The sequence below is a fragment of the Phacochoerus africanus genome, chromosome 4 (genome assembly GCF_016906955.1).
Source record: "Phacochoerus africanus isolate WHEZ1 chromosome 4, ROS_Pafr_v1, whole genome shotgun sequence".
In the NCBI taxonomy this organism is placed as follows: domain Eukaryota; kingdom Metazoa; phylum Chordata; class Mammalia; order Artiodactyla; family Suidae; genus Phacochoerus; species Phacochoerus africanus.
Genome location: NC_062547.1, coordinates 52434156 through 52451940, shown reverse-complemented (window position 1 = coordinate 52451940; position 17785 = coordinate 52434156). Strand labels below are relative to the sequence as shown.

Below are 17785 nucleotides of genomic sequence, written 5' to 3'. Positions count from 1 at the left end.
TTATCCATTCACCGATTGATGGACATTGTATTGTTTCCACCCTTGGCTATTGTGAATAATGCTACAGTGAACAGGGATGTGCAACTATGCTTTCAGCTCCTTTGGTTATTGTGTAAAATACACACTCGTGTATCCTATGCTCTCACTTCTGACACTTCTGATCACTAAAATGTAGGGGGGGAGTTCCCCACACCACACAATTCTCCAACACCAGCTGAGTGTCTTACATTTTTAACTCAATTATGAACCATTTATACCAGGAAATAGCATCACGTCCTGTAAGACTGCGTGTGTACACACACACACACACACACAATCTTCAGATGCCAAAGTCCAGGTTGTTTCCTTTCTTCTGACCAACCAGCTATAGACCAAAGGTTCCAATAGCCCTCTCCTTGGGTTCAATTAATTTTCTAGAGTGGTTCACAGAAATCAGAAATATTTTACATACTAGATTACTGATTTATTATAAAAAGGATATAACTCAGGAACAGCCAGATGGAAGAGATGCATAGGGCAAGATATGTTGGAAAAGACATGGAACTTTATGCCCCATGGGCACCACTCTCCCCAAATTGCCGTGTGTTCCACAACCAAGAAGCTCTCCAAATCCAGTCCTTTAGGGTTTTCATGGAGACTTCATTATTGAAGCACAATTGATTAAATCATTGGCCATTGGTTACTGATTCAACTTCACTCCTCCTCTGAGGTCAGGGTGGGACTGAAAGTTCTAACCCTCTAATCACGGGGTTGTTTCCCCTGCCAACTAGCTCCCATCCTTAGGGGCTTTCCAAAATCACTTCATTAACATAAACTTGTTGACCAGGGCTTGCTAAGAATATCAGGACAAAATATATTTAAAAAAAAAAAAGAATATTGGAGTTCCCACTATGGCATAGCAGTTTAAGGATCTGGCATTGTCTCTGTGGCAGCTCGGGTTCAATCTCTGGCCCAGTGCATTGAGTTAAGGATCCAGTATTGCTGAAGCTGTGGCATAGGTCACATCTGAGGCTCAGATTTGATCCCCGGACTAGGAACTTCCATGTGCCTCAGGTACAGCCAAAAAACAAACCAAAAAAAATATATATATATATAGGATTTCCCGTCGTGGCGCAGTGGTTAACGAATCCAACTAGGAACCATGAGGTTGCGGGTTCTGTCCCTGCCCTTGCTCAGTGGGTTAACGATCCGGCGTTGCCGTGAGCTGTGGTGTAGGTTGCAGACGCGGCTCGGATCCCGCGTTGCTGTGGCTCTGGCGTAGGCCAGTGTCTACAGCTCTGATTGGACCCCTAGCCTGGGAACCTCCATATGCCGCGGGAGCGGCCCAAGAAATAGCAACAACAACAACAACAACAACAACAAAATATATATATATATCACTCTTATCCCTTAAGAAATTCCAATGGTTTTAGGAGCTCTGTGCCAGGAATAAGGGTGAAAGTCATAATACCACAGGTATACATCCAGAAGTGGAATTGCTGTGTCATATAGTGATTCTATGTTTAATTTTTTTTGAGGAACCTCCAAACTATTTCCCCAAGTGTATTAGTTTGAGCTTCTTGACAAATCCCATACATTGAGTGGCTTAATCATCAGACATTTATTTCTCACAGTTCCAGAGGCCAGAAGTCCAAGATCAAGCTATTAGCAGGGCTGAGAGAGGCCTCTCTCCACAGTGCTGCACAGGAACAACAAGAGGTGAGGTTGTGCTAGGCAATACTGTGGGGCTCCAGGGACGTCCTTGTGCCCCTGTTCTATCTCCCCTCACTCTCACCAGCTTCATCCAGCTATATAACTTTCCATACTAGCCACATGCCAACAGCTCCAAGTTGATGTTCAGTCTATGCGTTTGCCCCAAATTCCAGACCCCATGGCCTCTTCGGCACTCCTTTCATGTCTAATAACTCAAACTGCATGTACAGGTGTGACCACATCTCCTCAGTGCCCTATGGCTTCAGTGACTGGCACCCCATCCTGTCCCATGCCCAGCACACAACCTGGTGTTGGCCTCCACACCTCTAGCATTCCCATGTGTCACCTGGACCTGCCACCCCACTGAACTCAGAGCCCCACACTCTCCTCCCATCTCATTAGAGTCAGTTTTTTCCTATCTCCTGGCCTCCCTCCCCATGTTCCCAACCCCAGAAGACCCACCCCCAACCACCTTCTCAAGATTGGGCCCAGGAGTTCCTATCATGGCTCAGCAGAAACGAATCTGACTAGCATCCATGAAGATGCAGTTTCGATCCCTGGCCTCACACAGTGGGTTAAGGATCTGGTGTTGCCGTGAGCTGTGATGTAGGTCACAGACACAGCTTGGGTCTGGCATTGCTGTTTCCTAGCCTGGGAAACTCCATATGCCTCAGGCCCTAAAAAGACAAAAAAAAAAAAAAAAAAAAAAGATTGGGCCCTGATGCCACCCCCCAGTAAAGCCTCTCTGACCACCTATGTATGCATTTCTCCAACTTTCTATTTGAAATTTGTAACCTACAGATGTAATAAAAGAGTAGACTCCTCAGCCCTCCCTTCTTCACACTGTGAACACTGCTTATTTGTCATGGTTATGGTCTGGAGATCCAGCAGTAGGGGTCTCTGGTCTCTATGCAACAACCTTCTACCATCCCCGGGGCCCAGCACACATCAAAACACAGGTAATACTGGTTGAAGAAACAAGTCCAGGAAGATCTCTGTATAAAGGGCCTATCTGAGCATCTCAATCCAGCCTTACCCAATTGTCCTCCAGCCACCCATACCTCTGCTCAAGCTCCTCACCCCTCCTCTGCTTGTCTAGCTCATATTTGCCCTTCCAAACCCTCCTCAAGCCTGTGCTACCCAAATCCTGTGAGGGTCCAGATACTTCTCAGCCAGGCCTGGGAAGCCAGGGCTGATTGCATGAATGGGCCATAGAGTGGCCCAGTGGAGTTCCCTCGGGTCCTCCACCCCTCCGCTGCACCCCCAACCCCAGGCTGACCAGCCAGGCCTGGAATGCAGCTTCACTGGCCTTTCATGGAGAAGGTCTTCCTCTGTTGGGCCTGTGACCCAGCACCTCCCTGCCAACCCTGTGAAGGCAGGGAGGAAACCACACAAGGACAACATGGGGTGGGCGGATGCACATTCCTCCACATTCCTCCAACTTCCTGTCAGTCCATCCATCAGCCAGCAGAGGAACCTGCTTCCCACCAGCACAGCCTGCAGGAAAAGCTAGCAGGCCCACCTTAAACCTTACCCAACCTCCCTAAATCCAGTGCCAAGCCCAGCCCTCTTGGCCATTGTCCAGCAGGGCCACTACTGCCACCTGGGGCTATTTAAGTGCAAATTAACTCAAATGAATCAAATGAAATTTTAACTGTTTATTTCCTGGGCCACCCTGAAATGTCCAGAGCCACACTCAGCTGGTGGCTGCCTCCATGAATAGAGCGGGCAGCATCTTCCACCATCCCAAGATTCTGCCAACCAGTGCTGCTCCAGGCTCCCTCCTCTAGGAAGCCTTCCCAATCTCTGCAGCAGCCTGGCCAGTCTGACAGAGGACTCCCGCATGTGGACACAACCTGGCTACTGTTCCTTCCTAGGTCCCCTCCCTACCACGTCTCATGCTCACAGGTCTGGGTGGAGGGAACTGTGGACTGATGTCAGGATGCTCTCAGAAGACCCCATTCCTTGGCCTAGGTCCAGCTGGGGGCATAGGTTGCTTGTGGATCCTATGTGCAGTCTCTTCCCTCTGAGGCCACGGGCTCTGGAACTGTCAGGAGGGGTGGGAATCTGAGAGCTGGAAAATCAGCGGGCGTGGGGGTCCCAGGCCATGTTTCCCAGCTGCTGCCAGGCCCGGGGTTGTTTCCTGTTATTCTCTTCTCGTGGCCTCCTCCCTTCCCAAAGTCAGAAGAAGGAAGCTTTCCCCATTCTGGGAGGGTTGTGGCAACCACCCTCCCTGCAGCCTTCCACGATCTCCCTGAACAGCCGGTGAGTTGGCTCCAATCATGGAAACGGATGAGAATGAGACAAGGCTATTTTGTCTGATCCTACTCCAGTCACTCCCCTGGCCCAGCCCTGCCCCTTACAGACCTAGGTGGGCCCCACACAGCCCAAGGACCCCACAAGGCAGTGAAGTGGGGAGGCCTGGGCTGAGCCCACCAGCCTGTCCTAGAGCACAGAAGATGGGGGACAGCTTTGTACCCCAGTTCAGTGCTCCATTCTCATGGCCCTCCAGGGTTTTTTTAAGTAGCTAAGTGAGCATTAACTGCCAGGTTTAGTGGTTGGTGTCACCTTTGAGCATTAACAGACTGGAGCACCTTAGATGGGAGATGGACATCCCTTTAGGGTTTTGGGGTTCAGGCATGAGACCATGGTTATGATGGTGCAAAACATTAAGAAATTGGTGTTAGAGGTAATAACATGTATGACACAGAGTTTGGCTCCCCTGGTCCAGGGTGGCCAGTGACATCAGTTGGGAAGACATGACACAAATCCTAAGTTACCACCATTGAAAGCTCACAAAATAAACAGGACCCTAGTGGTGCACCCAGGCCCCTAAGTTCCTGAGACAAGAGGCTTATGCCTTAGAGGCACCTTCTCCTGTGGTGATTGAGCTTTTAGTTGGGCATCTACCTTCTAACATGGGCTGCAATTCACCACCACCCCCAAATTCACATTTTTTTTTTCCTTTTTTGACCAACTTGTGGCATATAGAGTTCCCAAGCCAGGGATCAGATCTGAGTCACAGTTGTGACCTATGCCGAAGCTACAGCAATACTGGATCCTTTAACCCACTGGGTAAGGCCAGGGATTGAACCTGCATCCTGGTGCTGCAGGGATGCCACCAATCTCTTTGGGCCACGCAAGAATTCCCACATTTTACAGCCCTAATGCCCAGGGACCTCAGAACCAGGCTGTATTTGGAGATGGGGTCTTCAAAGAGGTGATTAAGGTAAAATGAGATCACTAAGGTGGGCCCTAATCCATTAGGACTGGTATCCTTATAAGAGATGAAGACACAGACCATATCACAGGAGAAGACAGCGATCTACATGCCAAAAGAGAGAGGCCATATGTGCAGACATTTTGGTCTCAGACTTCCAGCTTCCAGGACTGTGAAAATGTCTGTTGTTTTAGCCCCTAGTCTGTGGTATTTGTTACAGAGGCCAAGCTAACTGAGATATCTTCTAGTATAGAGCCTCTATTTCAACATTCCTCATAGCCGGGATGCTCTTTTAACAAGCTTTGGTTGATGGACTGTGTATTAGTTGGAATTCTCCAGAGAAACAGAAACAATTCAATATACACAGAGGAAGATATTTATTATAAGAAATTGGCTCACTCAATCATGGAGGCTGAGAAGTCCCAAAGTGTGACATCTTACAAGCTAGAGACTTGGGAGAGCCAGTGGTGTAGTTCCAGCCTGAGTCTGAGGACAGAAGACCAATGTGCCAACTCAAGCTGTCAGGCAGGAAGAATTCTCTCTTACTCCACATTTTTATTCCACTAAGGCCCTCACCTGATTGGGTGAGGCCCACCCACACTGAGGAGGGCCATTTCCTTTACTCAGTGTGCAAACTCTGTGTGAATCTCATCTAGAATCATCCTCACAGATCACCCAGAATCATTCTTGCTCTAGGCACTCCAGGGCCCAGTCAAGCTGATAGATAATTTTAATCATCACGGCAGTCTGGAGGCAGAATTGCTTCTTCTTTGGAAACCTCAGTCTTTGCTCTTAAGATGGCATTAAGGCCATCACTTGATTCGATGAGGACGAGCCCCACTAGGGAGGATGGTCTGCCTTATCAAAGTCCATATATTTCCAATGTTAATCTCATCTAAAAACATACATTCACCACATCAAGATTGGTATTGGACCAAACTTCTGCACACAAGACTCACAGCCTGACCCACATCGACTTCCTTATCTCAGATACACAACAAACAGATTTCCCCAGAAGCCCCTGGGCAGAGTCATCCCATTGACCCAACTGCCTCAAATTTTATCTAAACCAGTTAGGAGTTGGGGGACTGAGATAAGAGAAACTAGACAGGCTACATGGTGTGGGGTGAATTATGGCCTGGTATTGGGACTGTGGTAAAAGAAGGGGGCAGTGGCTGTAGAGGCCCTGAGACCTCATGCCCCTCTGTGGTGGGAGGTAGAAGAGCTGAAGGGCTTCACATGTATGTTGGGGATGGGGGTAGCAGACTAAGGCCTGCAGAGACTCTATCCCACATGCCCTTAAAATGTTTCACTGATTCATTAAGTGGGATCCTATAGGTCTTGACGACTGTGATGTGAAGTGATGTGACTTCTGGTCTGATTGTGGTCAGTTGACCTTTGCTGGGTCCTCTTGGGCTGCCATGCTATAAGGAGGTCCAAACCACATCAAGAGACCCCAGCATGGACCCCCAGGTCGGTGAGTGGGGAAATCTTTGAGCCAGACCCACCAGACACTCTCAAGCTGCAGCTATACCAGGGGCTCAGGCCAGATTAGAGAAGGTGTGATCCTGATGTTGCTGTGTTCAAAAGGGTCCAGAGAATGAGGTCTTGACCCCTTGAGCTTGACCTAAAGCACTCTCTCTCTCTGCAGCTGGCAGGAGCCTTCCCGTGGACACTGTCACAGTGAAATCCAGAATGTTCTTCCCCAAACACAAACCTACCCAAGGTCTCTCTGTCTGCTGGCTTCAGGCTATTTCTCAGGCAGATGCTGAGGGCCGATGCCCTACCTCCCACACCTTGTGGGACTTTCACCATCAAGGCTGCCTCATGGCCCCACAATGTGGTGGCACTGACCTTCAAGATTAAGACCAACCTCCTGCGCCCTTCTGGGAATGGACACCTGCCTTCATCACCAGTGGCTTCCTCTCCAGCCACTAGAGCAATTCTGGATCCTAAATTCTCCCACTATGCCCAGCCTGGGATGTCTGGTCGTCTCCCTGTTGTCCTGATGTACTCCAAGGCCTCCATTGAGAGGACATCTGGCTGAAGGAGAAAGACAATAGGGACATGCTGGGTCAGGGAGACTGGAGGGGCTGCAGCAAGGGTGTCAGCCAACAGTGGTGCCTTGCAGATGTCCTCCATCAGCTCTGCTTGCTCACTGTGCTCAGTCACACTGATGGGAGCCAGGCATGGCTGGACAGCCTCTTTCCCACCACAGACTGGGTGGTCAGTCTTCCTCATGATGACACTGCCAGCAGCACAGCCCCAATCCAGAGCTCCCAGTTGCATGGACTCTCCTCTCTTGGAGTGGTGGGTGGTAAGTCCCTGTTCTGGATCTGAAATGGCTTTCCCTCTGAGGCTCTACCTCCAGCATTGATATCCAGGACTTTGTGGGGGTCAGGGTTACCTGAGGGCAGGGTTCCCCTTGGTCTGGGGCTTGCCTAGGGGTGGGACTTGCCTGGAACCTGGGATCAGCCAGTCAGACCCTACAAAGGAAAAGGACTCAGCCTGCACTTGGCATCTGAGCAGAGGCAGTCTGGGTTGCAGTTTACTCAGCCTTGGTGCTTGGCCCTGGGGCCCCAAGGAGAGAGGGTTTGCAGTTTGGGAGAGGCTGTCAGGGTCTACCTTGGGCCTGAGGGAGGCTGGGAAACAGCTGGGGACACTGAAGTCTAGACCGGGTGGCTCCTTGCTGGCAGCAGCTTTTTCCCCTACTGTGCTCACCTCTGCTCCTTACCAAAGCTACCATTGTAGGCTCTAGCCAGCATCTGTATAATGCTGGATTTAAGACAGAACTGCCCCCTCTATGCTTTGAGCTCTTTGGAGTCTAAGCATATAGGCTTGGCCATGTTCTTTGTTCTTGCCATCTGTGGGCTCAGCTGTGCCTCACCTCTCTAGCCTGAGCCTGTTGCCTGGCACAGAATGGCACCCGAGTGTCTCCAAGGAGCTACAGGGGCTCAACCTGGGCCTTGCTTCCTGGCTCATCCCTGCAGAGTGGTTTCCTCTCCCAGCCATCCTAGAGCTGAGCCATGTGTTCCCAGAGCCCAGCAGTGGACACATACACACATAGATGTATGCATACCCGCACATGTTTGCATACACCACGTGCACGCATATATACACAAGCACACACACATGCATGTGCACACATTCACACATATGCACACATGGTTGTAAACAAAAGTTAGTTTTATTTTACTGCCTTTGTTTTGGAGACTGTGTCTTAATTGGAGAGGAGGTTATAAGGCAGAGAGGCTGTGGTGGGAGCCTCAGAGTCCCTTTCCCCAGCATGGTCAAAGACACAGCCCCTGACCACCTCCTGTTGGTCCAAGTAGCAGGGAAGGGGGGTGTAATGTTCTTTCAGAACTTCAAGTATGTCCCAGAGGAAGGCATAGTCCCATTTACCCCAGGCGCATCCAGGACCTCACCCCAGATCTGTGTAGGCAGGGAACAGGAAGCAGGATGCAGGCCCACCTGTCATTCAAGGCAGCTCATGCTATGGGGTCTAGTGGGGGTGAGGCAGGAGGTGGTGCAAGTCAGGGCTGGGTGCAGGGGCCTCTACCTACCCTGGTCTCTGTTTTCTCTTCTGCACAAGGAAGATCTGGCATTGCCTCCAGCTGTGCAAGAAGCAGAATGTGGGCAAGGGGAGTGTGGGTGCTAGGAAAGGAGCCCCATTTGCTGGGTAAGGAGTGGTGACAAGCATCATACTCCCCAACACCCAGGCCAGGTACTCCCTAGCCAGTCAGTCACACAGGGACTGCTGCAGGGAAAGAGGGGGTGGAGCTCCTGCCTTATCAGGCATCTTGCCCTGAGGTGACCAGCAGGGTGGCTCTGGGAGTGGGGACCATGCCCCAGACACATTCCCACCCACACATCAGGGTACATGGATCAGAGCCCGGGACTCTTCTTGGTTTCTAGGCCTGCCTTCCCCATCCTACCCTGGACAGAGATGGTATTCACGCAGAGAGGGGCAGTGATGCAGAGCCAGCTGATACCCTCCACTGGGTGAGGCAGCCAACTGAGGAGGAGAGTAGGGTGCCCTCTGCACTTTAATGGGTCCAGGCCCCAGCCTTCCTCCAGAGCCTCCCTCCTTGGTGATCTGATGTGGAGGGGGGGCGGGGGCACGAGCAGACAGGGCAGGGCCTCAGATCCAAACTGTGGTCTTACCCTCCCTGCTGCTGCTCGCACTGCCTTTCTCTGAGCCCACCCTGGGTTTGGTGCCCAACCGGCCCTGGCCTCCAGCTGTGCCTCCCGACGTGGCACTACCCGACCCGGATGCAGGGGCACCGGCCCTTGGGGGCCCCCCCTGGGCGGTCACTGGGTGGCCAGGGCCAGGTGAGCTGTCCAGGTCCCCGAGCGCGCGCCGGTCTTGCAGCGCCTGCAGCGCCAGGCTGGCCAGGTCCTGGTCGTGGGTGCGTGCCCGCTCAGCCGCGCGCACCACGAGGCTGTAGTCTGGCGGGCAGGCTAGGCCAGAGGATGCGGCGGGGAGCGCGCAAGGAGGCTGGCGAGGAGCGGGGCCAGTCCCGGGAGCTGTGGGAAGGGGACGGCGGCTGCGCACTGCGTCCTGCGCGCTGCCTAGGCCCAGGTGCGCCATCTCACAGAGGTTGAGCAACAGGCAGAGGCAGCTGACCACGTACATGACCAGCAAGAAGATCGTTTTCTCCGTGGGACGCGAGACGAAGCAGTCGACTACGTGTGGGCAGGGCTGGCGGCTGCACGGGAAGAAGGGCCGCACCTCGAAGCCGTACAGCAGGTATTGGCCCACTAAGAAGGCCACCTCAAAGGCGGCCCGCGCCACCAGCTGGGCAACGTACACACGCATCAGGCCCTCGCGCTGGATGCGCCGACGCCCGTCGTGCTGGCCTGCAGGGCCCAGGGTCCCCGCCGCCTTTGTGTCCCCTCCAGGGCCCTTGGCTACACCCGCATCTTCAGCCGCATCATCCTCGCCCAGGCCCTCAGCCACTCCCGGCTCCTCGTCCTCTTCACCCAGGCCCAGCATGGGTTCCTCTTCTCCCAGGTCGGCGGGCTCCGGCCAGCTGGGGTGGGGTGGGGGAGGCAACGGCAGGGGTGCGCGGGGCGGGTGACGGCCTGGGCGGCGGCGAGAAGCACGGCGGCGTTCATCCTGCGAGGCGCGGGCCAGGCGGTGCACTGCATAACCCAGGTACATGACGGAGGGCGTGGAGATGACCACAATCTGGAAAACCCAGAAGCGCACGTGGGACAAGGGTGCGAAGGCATCGTAGCAGACGTTGTCACAGCCGGGCTGCCGCGTGTTGCATGTGAATTTGGTCTGCTCGTCAGAGTAGATGGACTCACCGCCCACGGCGGTGAGCACGATGCGGAAGACCACCAGCACCGTGAGCCACACCTTACCCACGAACGTGGAGTGGTTGTGGATCTCTTCCAGCAGCCGCGTCAGGAAGCTCCAGCTCATGTTGGTCATAGGGGCGGGGGGCGAGACCTGCAGGCCACCAGCAGGAGCTCAACCATGGGCAAGGGACATTGGGCATGGGGTGGGGAGGGAGGGATCCATGGGCCGTGAGGGGTTCATCCCTGGTGGGGAGGCAGGGGGATGGAGGTAGCTGGAGCCAGGACCCCCGCGGTGAACACACCACCTTCCAGGGAAAGAGCAGCCCCTCCAGGTGCACTGCCCTCAGCCCAGGTCCTGACCCTGCTATGATGGACAGAGAGAGGCCCTAGCCTCTGCAGGCAGAAGACAGACCCTTCAAGGACAGAGGACATGTTGCCTTGCTCAAGCTGAACACACCCCCTGACTCCCCCACAACATCTGTCCCCAGGTCCCTGAGGCTTGGAGTGTGCCAGTCCTTCCTGCCCTCCAGCCTCTAGGAAAGGCTGGCCCTGTGCAAGGTACACCCCTCCCCCAGCTCCTGGGGACCCTACCCCAGGTCCTGAGAGCTACAAGGAGTCCATTTGTTGGAGCTGCCTTCATGGGAAACTGAGACCTACCCCACTTAGTCTAGAGGCTTCTCTGCCTCAGCTTAGATGTCTGCTCCCACTTTATAGCACCTAGGTCACTGGAGAGGGTCCCATGGAGTCCTGTTTCCAGCATGGCAGGGGCCCTAGCAGGGGCTTAGACTCCAGCCTGTCCCCCTAGCTCTTCAGACACTCCAGTCCCCCATCAGCCCACAGTTCCCCAAGACCCTCATCCCAGTGGCCCTAGCCCCCAGCCTCCTACTCCCTGGAGGCCCATCAACCCTCAGCCCTATGAGTCCTCAGATCCAGTGGCCCTGTCGGCCCCCTGCCCCTGTAGCCCCCAGCCCCCTCAGTTCCAGTCTTCCCAGGAGAAAGTCCCTCTACCTCCCCTTCCTCTATACCCTCAATAGGGGCTCTGGTCCCTTTGCCTTCACAAAAGACCACTGCCATTCTCCTTTGCAGTCCCCTTGCAGATCTTGCTGTACCAGGGGCTAAGGGGCTACCCTCCAGGTTGCTCCTCCCTCTTGTCCCAGCACTCCTGTATCCTCTGCACATCCTAACTGAGGGGTAGGATGAGCCTAGACGTCTCTCCAGTCCTCACCATGTCCAGTGAGGGCCACAGACACTATAAGGCATATACACAACCACAAAGGCACCTATGACACTCAGAGACAGCCACATGGCCCCTTGCTACAACCCAGGCCAGCGCTCCTTCTGGAAAAGCTACGCTTGAGTGAGCCAGTGCCTAGAAGGGGCTCTGTAGGCAGGACCACACACTCCCCTTTAACCTCGTGTCTCTAGGAAGGGGGCTGCAAGCCTCCCAAAGCCCATCCTCCCTCCTCCATAGCTAACACCAGTACCTGATGCTTTGGGGCCCCTCCTTCTGGAACAGGCTTGGGAGGCAGTATGGGCAGGTGTGGGATGGAATGGCAGGGGCATTGAGGGCTCCAGGCCCTCTTTATGCAGCTGGGGCTTCTGGGGGGGGGGAGGTGGGAGGGGGGCAGGGGGTGGAGAGGGGAGGAAGAGGGTGCAGCCAGGGTTCCTGGGGAAGTGACCCTATTTCCTCGCATCTGTGTGCAGCACACCTCTCAGAGCCACACATGTGCAAATGCTCACAAGTGCACACACACATACATTCACTCAGACACATAGTTACATACATGTGTACAGACACACATGCAATGCACTCATGCACATGCACACACATTCACAGGTACACAGAATGGCACAATGCCATCTTTCATATCCCTCTGCCTCAAGGAGAGATGAGCGTGAGAGTCCTGATGTCCTGGCTGGCTGTTCATTCTCAGCTACATCCTCAGCTCACTTCCAGGACCTGTCCCCATCCCTGATCTCCACAGTGCCACATCACAGGAAGCTAAGGCCTATGGTTCCACCACATAAGAACCCAGAAAAGGGACAGCAGAGCAGCCCTCCATTTCTCTCCCCTCCAAGATGGACTCAGTGGAGAAATGGGTGGGACGGGTGGAGGGAAAAGGGCAATCTTAACAACAACTAGATCTCAGTGGGAAAGACTTAGTGTAGTTTTTACTGATTCCCATAGTGTAAAGAGCCAGAACCTCTGTCTCACAGCCAGAGGTTGCCTGAGCTCTCCCACTGGCACTGGGGGAAGGAAGAGAGGAGGGTTTCTCCCTCCCCCTTCCTGCTGCTCAGGCTATCCCCCTCAGCTCACAGTGTGCAGAGCTTGCAATCTGTTTTCTTCACACATTTCATCTGGGGGGGATCTGACTGCACCCAGACCACCCCAGCAAGGCAAAGTGCCATCCCTCACACCCCAGGGCAGGGTCTGCCCAGTGCCGTGCTAGAGCTGGTCTTAAGATCCCCTCCTTGTGCATGCCTCCTTGAGTTAGTCAAGGGTTTGGCCCTCATCTGAGTGCCATTCATGGAGATCCCCCAAATCCAGACCTCTAGTGCTAACCGCCACCTCCACACTGGCACATGGATGCCAGCAGGTACAGCAACCCCCAGAAGAACAGACCTCGAAATCCCCCTCCAAAGTGACTTCCATCTCAGGTGAGCTTGCTGAAGACGGCTCTCTGCTCAGCACCCCCTTCACTTCATCAGAAAAAACCCTGAACTCACCCTGGTGGGCCTTTCCACTCCCTGGGCCTGCCTCACTTCAGCCAGGCACCTTAGGAAGAGCCTGAGACTGCCCCATCCCCAACTTTGGAGTAAAATGCCAACTTCACCAAGTCCCAGTGTATCAGCACCCCCATCCTGCTCCCTCACAGGCAGAACCCACCCCTGCTGGGGCTTCTGCTCCTTGCCAGGTGTGCCTTGCTCTGCCCTCGTGCCCACCCCACCCCCTCCATGATAAGGGTCCCTCCCTTCATCCAGTCCCTCCACTAGATTGATTCTGAGGCCAAACCACCACTCCTCTCTGCTCCCCTCCACTCAGACCCAGGTTCTCACTATGCAGGCGTTATAGGCAAGCAAGAGGAGGGGGCCGGAGTATCCCACGTAGTCATAAGTTAGCGATGGAGATGCACATCTGAACTCAGCTCAGTAGGACAGATGGTTTCCCAGAGAATGTTACAGACACATGCATTTATACAGGGCTGCGGCCCCTTGCCTGTCAGCTGAAAGGGCCTAAATGGCAAACAAAAAGCCCCATAGCAACAAACACATCTTCATCCCATTCTCCAATAAAAAGACCTGGGCTTGTGGGAGAAAAACTGGTTCAAGGGCAGCAGCAGGAAACCTGCATGGAGCCAGAGAGGAAGTGCTAACACATGCACATGCATCACACACACTCACTGACCAAGGCATGTCAAAGGGACGTAACACAGGAGCTGAGAGGAGCTCCTTGTGTCTGAAGCAGGATCAATTTAGGCAATAGAGTAGGTAAAGTACTGTTATAGATTGCTTTATAGATTATAGCCCAAGGTAAAAAGTATATGAGTCCCTACTGATAAAGCGATAGAATAACTAGCTAAATGGGGGAGAAAGGAATTCTATATAATTCATGTAGCCAGTGTGACCTTTAGGAGAGTGTTCTTCCAGAAAGCATGGGTGGGTGGGTGGGGGGGTGAAACCTGACAAAACAGGCAACTGGCTGAGTTTCCCACCTTCAGTGACAAGCCAAGATGAGAGGAAAGGGCTTCTTCCCAAATCTTCACTCCAGACAATCATGAGGGAACTTGAGACAAGTTCCAAGGTTTTTACAAACCACCTGACTCTCAAAATGCCGAGGGCATCAGAAACAAGGGAAGTCTGAGGGAGTCACCCCTAAGAGGGCCCAAGGTGACATGAGGACAGTCACTGTCCCTCCAGGGGATCCAGGAATGCAAAAGGACATAGGTGAAAAGTGAGGAATCTGAGGGAAGAGTGGGCCTTTGTTAACTGCAACATATCAATATTAGTGCACTGATTGTGACGAGCATGCCACAGGGGAACTGGATGTGGGGCAATCGACTCTCCCCGGTAAACCACAGGTATTGTTTTTTTCTTAAATGATTATTTTTTCCATTATAGCTGGTTTATAGTGTTCTGACAGTTTTCTACTGTACAGCGAAGTGACTCGGTCACACATTCATATATACATCCTTTTTCTCACATTATCCTCCATTATGCTCTTTCATAAGTGACTAGATATGGTTTCCAGTGCTTATGGAAACCAGGATATCATTGCTTATGTAAACCACAGGTATTGTGAAATAAAAACTTTAAAATGGCTTCCTATCCTATCACTCCAAGTTCCCTCTCCCTCTCCTGTTCCCTCTGGAACATATTGCTCTGTGTCTGGAGGCTTCAAGCATGGAGCAGGGACTTTTGGTTTGTGACCTGTCCAGAGGCTGTGGGGTGCAAGAATGACCCCAAAACAGAGAGGGCAGTGGGAAGTAAAGGCCAGTGGGGGCCTTAGCCCTTGGCTGGTCCAGCAGATGAGGGGATGTGCATAAGGGGGCACTGGCCTCTCAGAGAACAAGGCCCTGGCATTTGCAGAGAACTTTGTTCAAAGGGAATCTCACCCAAAGCTATATGTTAGAGCAAGTGTGAGTAGGGGCCATTCAAGTGGGATCCAGGATGAGGTTTGGGGGAAGGGCCCAGGTGCCCTTGGGTGTCAAGGTCTTGGAGGGGGCAGGCCTGGAAGCTGTTACTAAAGGGTGTGGGGCTGGTGGAGGGGTGACTGGGTAGTGGCAGGGCACACATGGGGTCTTCCCATGTCAGGGGCTAGGGTCATCTTCACTGAGACTTTTCCTAGGAATCACCCCATTGGGCGAAGGGTGGTAGGCAAACACTGTGGGCTTCAGTATGACCTGTGCTGGGGTGAGCAGCTGGGCTCTCCCCTCATCAAGCCCCTTTCAGCCTTGGCTCTGAACAAAGATCCTGGGGGGATGGTCTGAGGCTAAGAACCAGAGATGGCCCAGTGCCTTCTCCTGTGTATATAGTCAGGCCAGGGCCTGCCCAGCTATTTCCTTCCCATCCCTGGCCTGGCTTCCTCCCATGTGCCCCTTCTCAGGGTGGGTGGACTTCCTTCAGCTGAGGTGGGGCTGTTGGGCTGCACTCCCACTGCCCTAGCGTGCTCAGCTCATTAAGCAGGCATCTCAGGCAGCCTCTTCCCTTTCCTGAGGACTCAAGGACTCCTGTAGGTGGCCTGGCACTGGGTGGTCCCTCCTCTAAATCTGAGCACCCACAAGTAGCCCCAGGCAAACTCAGCTCCAGGAGATTGCCTTAGCTTAACCAGCCCTGCTCCTGCACCCCACCTACCTCCCTGGCTCCTAGGCTAAGGTCTCCCTCCTGCTTCTAGCCTATCCATCAACCAAATTGGCCTGTGGGGGATAGTCTTACTCAGAGGGCGGGGCTGCAGCACTTGCCCTCCTCAGGCCCCAGTGCTGCACTCCAGTGTCGAGACCTTGACCTCCCTCACAGTCTAGCCTTAGGATGCCCACAAGGTCTCCTCCTTGTCAGCTCTGCAGTGGTCCTATAGGGTCATTTTCCATGTCCCTCCCTTCCCGGATGCCCAGCTGTGTTCTGCCTGGACCCCCCTGGCCAATGAGAGGTATGCATTTTGCCTTGCCACCACCCTGGTGGGGCTTGGGGACCCTCTGTCACATCCATCTGCCCCAGGCAACTCCAGTGTACACCATGGCCTCCTACGCAGTGTAGACACCAGATAGTGGCCAGGCTCCCCTTCCAGTCCTTTACCCCCATTTCCCCTCCTGCAGGCTGCACAAGGTGGGATTGGGTCCCAGGGAGTTCAGGTGTCTGTGAACAAAATTCCCATTTTCAGAACTTCTTGACCTGCTCCTGCCCACTTCAGAACCAGCCTCATCCATGCCTGAATGCACTCCTTCCCGCACTCGGACAAACACAGACACACTTACACACGTTTGCAGACCCATCCACTTCATCCTTACACTGAAGTGCAAACACACACACTCCTTCCTGCCTTGGGCCCCTCCAAAGCCCTTCCTCTGGGACACTCCCTCCATGTTCAGGAGAATAAGGTCCCCCACTGCATGCTCAGTGCCCACCCCCCAATCACATAAGTGCTCAGCAAATACAAGAGGAATGACTGATGTTTGAGGGAATGGGATCCTGCCTGGGAGCTCTGGGGAGGGTGGGTGTAAACCTGAGGTGGGAGGCCCCTGCTCCCTCCCAGGGCCCCTGGAAGTGAAGGTGGCTGGCCTGGTAACTACTTTCCATGGCACCTGGTGCTTTGGATGTGTTGAAGAAACAGGCCCCCCTCTCGGCTTCATTCCAGCCTGGAAACTGGGAAGTAAGGGCCCTCCTGAGGGGTGGAGGGTGCGGTGGGGCCAGGCCTAGGGAGTGAATTGTGGTGGCACAGCCTCAGCAAGAAGCCCTGAGCCACAGAGCCCTGGGTTTGGTGTTTGGAGGAGTAAAGGCGTGAGGCCAAACCAAGACCTTTTCCCCAGCTTCGTCCCCCTCTGGGACCTCCTCAGGCATTGCTGGCAGAGGGCAGGACGCTATGCCTCTCGGACCCCAAAGGGTGCTCACAGTCTTGACCCCTCCTAAGTCCTCCACCCCAATGCTGTCCCAAAGCCTCATGATAAAAGCTGCAGCAGCTTGTGCCGTTGCCTGAGTGTGGCAGCGTCACTTTCTCTGCCCTGCATACCTGCTGTGTCCACCTGTTCCCCCAACAGCTGAGTGCAACAAAGGACCAGCTGCTGCCCTCCAGTTGTGGTGCACTTTTTTGGGACCCCTGCCCAGCCCCCTCCCCAGCCACCCTTCATGCAATCCCCATCCAGACTCACTCACATCTGTGGCGCAATGGGGGCCGCTCCTGGAGGACAGGAGTCTGTTCTGCTCTCTAACCTCCAGGACCCAGGACCTAGCAAGCACCCACAAGGATCTAAGGAAAGATGCCCCTGGCCACACAAAGGCCAGACCAGCAGTGTAGACAGCAGGCAAATGTACCAACCAGAGCCTGTCAGCCCATGTGGAAGGGGTGGGGCTCCCCAGCCTCCCCCCCAGGGCTAAACAGCTCAAGGCCCCAACCTCTGGATACACTGCAGCTGCCTTGCTGGCAGGGGCTGGCCAGTCCCACATGGCCTGAGGGGTCCCAGCTGCTCCAGGCCCACTCCACTTCCCTCCTTGCTCATCAGCTGGCCTCAGCAGCCTTTTTGGCTGGGGTGGACAGATTTCTACCTCTACCTCCTCCTACCCTTGAGTCTTGTTGCACAAGAACCACCACCCAGAGGGCAGTGGGCCTGAGGAGAGACCCCCAAAATGAAGGACTATCCAGCCAGACCCAGCACTTGTCTCCTGGGTCAGCTGTTTCAAGAGAGCTGAGTCCAGGCTCCTGAGACCTTGGGCCCAGAGTATGGTGGGTGCTGCTCAGCCCCAAAAGGCACCCTACACCGTTACCCTTGGTGGCACCCTACCTTTTCCAGGCCAGGAAACAAGTCCTTCTGAGCCCTTCCACCTGCTGTCTGGCTGGACACTGGTTCTCCTGAGGGT

General features: G+C 54.0%; 1 protein-coding gene across 1 annotated transcript; it reads right to left on the bottom strand.

The window, feature by feature from the left end:
- Window positions 1-8080: 8080 nt before the first annotated feature.
- Window positions 8081-14338, bottom strand: GJC2 (gap junction protein gamma 2). Its single transcript, XM_047776346.1, has 2 exons — window positions 11704-14338; window positions 8081-10370 (listed from the first exon to the last, which is right to left on the bottom strand). Exons 1-2 carry the CDS (start codon window positions 11911-11913, stop codon window positions 9054-9056), a joined length of 1527 nt encoding a protein of 508 aa, XP_047632302.1. The 5' UTR covers window positions 11914-14338; the 3' UTR covers window positions 8081-9053.
- Window positions 14339-17785: the final 3447 nt, after the last annotated feature.